Source organism: Vigna umbellata, chromosome 5 (genome assembly GCF_029865625.1).
Source record: "Vigna umbellata cultivar VRB3 chromosome 5, Vumbellata_1.0, whole genome shotgun sequence".
Classification (NCBI taxonomy): Eukaryota; Viridiplantae; Streptophyta; class Magnoliopsida; order Fabales; family Fabaceae; genus Vigna; species Vigna umbellata.
The window spans coordinates 38,034,008-38,038,920 of NC_142169.1; the positions used below are offsets into that span (position 1 = coordinate 38,034,008).

General features: G+C 37.8%; 1 protein-coding gene across 4 annotated transcripts; it reads right to left on the minus strand.

The window, feature by feature from the left end:
* On the minus strand, positions 1 to 4,555 carry LOC124842916 (putative receptor-like protein kinase At2g42960). Of its 4 annotated transcripts, none has more exons than XM_047319522.2 (9): positions 4,303 to 4,555; positions 3,996 to 4,069; positions 2,789 to 3,524; positions 2,573 to 2,677; positions 2,265 to 2,387; positions 1,581 to 1,751; positions 1,367 to 1,496; positions 1,042 to 1,251; positions 1 to 602 (listed from the first exon to the last, which is right to left on the minus strand). In XM_047319522.2, the coding sequence occupies exons 3-9, from the start codon at positions 3,451 to 3,453 to the stop codon at positions 474 to 476; spliced, it is 1,533 nt and encodes a 510-aa protein (XP_047175478.2). In that variant the 5' UTR covers positions 3,454 to 3,524; positions 3,996 to 4,069; positions 4,303 to 4,555; the 3' UTR covers positions 1 to 473. The 4 variants fall into 4 exon arrangements, with proteins under 4 accessions (XP_047175478.2, XP_087972194.1, XP_047175477.2 ...); XM_088116068.1 differs by having other exon boundaries at positions 3,996 to 4,162; XM_047319521.2 differs by having other exon boundaries at positions 3,996 to 4,181.
* Positions 4,556 to 4,913: the final 358 nt, after the last annotated feature.

The following is a 4,913-nucleotide window of genomic DNA, read 5'->3' on the forward strand; positions in this document are numbered from 1 at the left end:
GCAATTCAAAAGAAAGAAATATTATCGCTTCACATAATGCTTTTTGGAGTTTATACATAATGATTAACTTAAAGCAAAATGGCAACTACAGTGAAGCCAAGTCAGTTTTCATCATCTCAACTCTCAGGCAGACAAAAATGGCTGCAAAATTAGCAGTCATGTAAGGAAGAGAGAGTGGTTTCAGATGACATCTGTACAAGTACAACATGAACTGGTTCACTCACCCTGACTTCATCCTCCAAAAAATTGTGTATCATATATCCTTGAATAACCATCTTGAACAAGAAAATGCTTCATTGTCCAAATGAGCTATCTCCAACTTAATTCTCCTATCAGAATTCATTATCTTCTCGGATTTGCGGCAAAAGAAAAATCTCAAGACAAGCTTTGAACATATATGGTATTTGATTGGTTACAGAAATTGAAACAATGCCGATTGTACATCCTGGTTAAGTCAAGTGTGGCTGTCAATCCTACGCTTGAGTTGTTTCTGGTGCATGGCCTTCAGAACCCTTCACCTTTTCAGCATCAGATGGGCCAGAAATATCCTTCAGAGACTCAATTTCCATGCTGGCTGTGCGGCTCTTTCTATTTCTTCGATCCTGGAAGTGATATAGAATATATGTTTGGCTTAAATTAACAAATCCAATAGAAGTGACTGATGAAGAGTTCATGTAATATCCAGAAACGCATACATTCAAACATGCACACACAAAACCACAGGATCCATGGCATTCAACATTTAGTAACTGGTAACTAATCATGAAAGGGGCATGCATACGGGCAGATGAATTCTGAGAATAAATTTGGGAACATGTTATTGTTTACTAGTCATTCAAAAATATCAAGTTCAAAAAATAATTCCACACAGAAAAGAAGCTTAACACACTAGGATTACAAAAAGGCTATTGAGTTAGTATGTACTCGCAATGATGTGTCAGGTAGCAAGGAGCGAAACAAACATCCAAAGTCCCAAATTGTGATAAAAATTCAGATTCTGTAGCAAAAGTTAAATATGAGAAGATAAGACAAAGAATGAACCTCTCGGAATGGATATTCATCGGCTTCAAGCATTCTCACAACCTGACTCATTTTAGGCCTCTTTTCTGCTTCAGGATCAACACACTTAAGTGCAACCAGAAGAGAACGCTTTAAAGCACGTGTTGATGGTGTCACTTCAAGCCTTGAATCCACAACTTCCTCGGCCCTTCTCATCCCCACCATCATCTTGAGCCATTCAACAAGATTCACCTGTAATGAGGATAATCAAAATATTATCAGCTATACAAAAAGCAAAACAGAGATCACTTCTCATGCAAAAGAAAGTTAGAAGCAGTACATTAGTCACTGCTTAAGTAATTCATACCTCATTAGCAGGACGTGAATAGTCCACAGGATCCCTTCCAGTAACTGCTTCTAGCAGGAGAACACCAAAGCTGTAAATGTCACTCCTCTCATTTAACAAACCCGTATTGGCATATTCTGGTGCCACATAACTGAAATTGGAAACAGGAGTAAGTTTCCATTCATGCAATCCTTTAAAAGTATTTGTAAAGTGGATACCAAAACATTTTACATACCCAAACGTTCCCATTACTCTAGTAGTAATGTGACTTTCTCCTGAGTCCAAAAGTTTGGCCAAGCCAAAGTCAGAAACTTTTGCATTGAACTCGGTATCAATCAATATGTTGCTAGACTTGATATCCCGGTGAACGACTTTCGGTTCTATTGCTTCATGTAAATAAGCCAGTCTGCACCAGTAACAGGAAACAGGGAGCTTAATCAGTGGAACTAAGCCTAATGTTGAAATTGCTATAATATTAAGTTAAGTATCCAATGGAGCAAGCACCAACATAAAACTATGGAAAAGATAATAATCTAGGCAACAAGTCCCTTGTGCCCTATGTTTAGGGATTTAACAATGGACCAGTGGAGCAGATTAGCAGACAACACATAGCTGTGTTGTCCAGAATCCTAGTGGAGCAAATAAATTGCAAAAGACATGACTATATATCCTACAAAGTAGCAATATCACCCTTTACTCTCAAATTACATTGATGACATTCTTTGGTACACATTAAAAACTGATTGTTTAATTTTGATACACTAACAGTGTGACAAGTTTAACATGGTCAACCATTTAGAGATCACCCTAAATATGAAATTTAAAATAGTTATCACAAAATGCTTTCACTGCAATTTTTCATAAGTCGACAGAAATAATTCATACTGTCCTCTTTTTGAAGTTTTCAAATAAAACTTACGCTTTGGCTGTGCCAGTTATAACTTTCATCCGCGCTTCCCAGGTAAGTATCCCTTGTTGGCTCATAGCCCCATGTAGCCATTGTTCTAAATTACCATTGTTCACATATTCATACACCAGTAACCTGCAAATCAGATGGCAACCACACTTATTAAGAAAAAGCAATCAAAAGAGCTTGCTTCAGTTCAAATTTTCAACAAAAAAGTAAGACAAAGGTCATCACAAAAAATAATGTTAGTAATGTGATCCAGTATATAAGGGAATATTTTCATTTGTGATATTTTGATACATTAAGAACACCAAGTTTACCTGTGAACTCCTTCTACGCAATAACCAAGTAAGCGCACAAGATTTTTATGTCTCACATGGCCAATAGCTTCCACTTCCACCCTGAACTCTTTCTCTGCTTGTCCCCTGTGAATTCAACACATTATGCAATTATGGAGCAAGTTCAAAGATCATTGCTCAATCAAGAAATAGCAGCAATAGATGACAGTCACAGGATAAACCATCAAGTGTTCTTACAAGTTGTTAAGAATTTTCTTAACTGCCACCTCGGATCCATTGATCAATCTTCCCCTGTAAACAACCCCATATCCACCCTCACCAATCACATTTTCTGGAGAGAAGCGACTAGTTGCAAGTTCCAGATCTCTTAGTGTGAACCAGTGACCCCACCCAAGATGAGAAATTTCTGGCAAGCCAACTAGAGGAGAGGCAGTTATCACTCCTCCAAATGCCAATGCAGACTGCTTCTTAACAGTGCCGGAGCTTCCTTCTTCCCCTGACATTGAACTAAATCCTCTCTCGTGATGATAAACTGAGCTGCACTGACTGATATTATCAGCATCGCTGGATTTGCTTTTGCGCAAATGAACTAAGAACTTGTCAGAATTGTTCTCACTTGCTTTGTCATGAACAGGAATAGCTACACTTTCTGCTTGATCATAAGAAGTCTGCACCCCAACCTTGTCAACTCTGATGTCTTTTGAGACATGCGGTATTTGTGACAAAGAGAACTTGTCCAGAGATCTCCTAGACTTTCTCCGAAACATCACCCATACAGATAATGCACAAAGAATCAGAACTATAAAAACACCAACACCAATCCCAATCAAAACCCATAATTTCAATCCAAGAAACGAAGTCTTCTTCGATAATTCCACGTGCAAAGAATTGTTTGCTGACATGCTTGGATCCAAAAATGAGTCAATCAAATATGTCCACCAAACTTTTCAGCGTACAATCAAGACATTCCCACCTGAATGCAAGAACATGGTTAAGAATTCAACATTCCAATTTACAGCCAATGTTCAAGTTCATGCAGTAAATCCTCATAAACCAAACAAAAAACAAAATCAGAAACTCATCTAATCACCAATTCCACCATTTTTATCAAAATCAAACAAAATCTGGCTGCAGCATTTAAACCAATTTGCGGGAATTCAGGTATTCTGAACCAAAAACTATTGCAACACTTCAACAAATCAGAAACCCATTTGCGATCACATCACTCCGATCAGAAAAGCGATAATAAATTTACAATTTATAAGGAAAATAAGAAGCCCTCCACTGTCTCAAGCAATTCTAATCACAACAAAATATCCAACAAGACTAAAAAAGCAAACTTGTAAAGCATCACTAATAATAACAAAAGGCAAACCCAAATGCCATTTTTTCCCAAAAATATACAAAAACAAAAAAGTGGCTCTAAAAGACGCAAAACACTCACCTTTGTATTGATCTATATCACCCTCCTTGATCCTCTATCTCCAGCACCCACAGGGGCAACAAAGGGCCTTCTCTCTGAACCCAAACAGACCCAATGAGCATAGATAGACGCAGCAATGGCAGAACAATAGAAGAAAAAAGCACAACAAGCCCTGCAAAACCCAGATGCTGCAAAAAGATGCAGAGTCTGATATGCAGTTAGCTATAGTGGATTGTGACCTCAAGTGGGTCACAACTAAACCCAAGGCAAGACCAAGATAACAGGAAATAAATAAACAAAAATTCATAGGAATGCCAGACAAACGTACTATTTTTATGAAGAAAAAAAAAATGCCAGGAGAGAGAGAAAGAGTGAAAATGGCTAGATTTTGGTGTAGGAAAAAGCAATGGTGGTGGGGAAAACGGTTGGTGGGCACTGTGCTTCAGGATGAGAGCGGGACCTAACTAGCTGGAAAGGAAACCTGGTTTGTAATGGAGGAAACCAGAGAGAGAGAGAGAGAGAGAGAGAGAGAGAGAGAGAGAGAAACAGTAAAGGGAAAGCAAAAATGTAATAAACAGGTGAAGCATTTATAGCTGGAAGCAAAAAGTGTATTAAATAAGCTAACAACAAAAGTAGAGTAAAGAGAGAAAAAGAGGAGAGAGAAATAAGAAGTGGGTTGATGAGAGAGAGAGAGAGAGTCAACCTCAATCCAACAGGGTTGAACTCCAAACCAAATCTAGCTTCTTCTGAGGTATACTCACCAAACTGTCCTATTTGTATGAACAGAAAAATAAATATTTAATAAAATGCTTACATTCCAAATCTTAAAAGCGTTTTAATTTTTTGGTGATGGAAACTTTAGAGTTTGATCTTCAGATTTCTCATTTTTTGCAAGCACTCCTTCAATACTTTTTTCTTTATTTTCCATCACACCATATA

Coding starts and splice junctions, on each gene's coding strand:
- LOC124842916 (XM_047319522.2), bottom strand. CDS start 3,453: ATGTCAGCAAACAATTCTTTGCACGTGGAATTATCGAAGAAGACTTCG. Junction 2,388..2,572: donor TGCGTAGAAGGAGTTCACAG/GTAAACTTGGTG, acceptor TCTGATTTGCAG/GTTACTGGTGTATGAATATG. Junction 1,497..1,580: donor AGAGTAATGGGAACGTTTGG/GTATGTAAAATG, acceptor TTCCAATTTCAG/TTATGTGGCACCAGAATATG.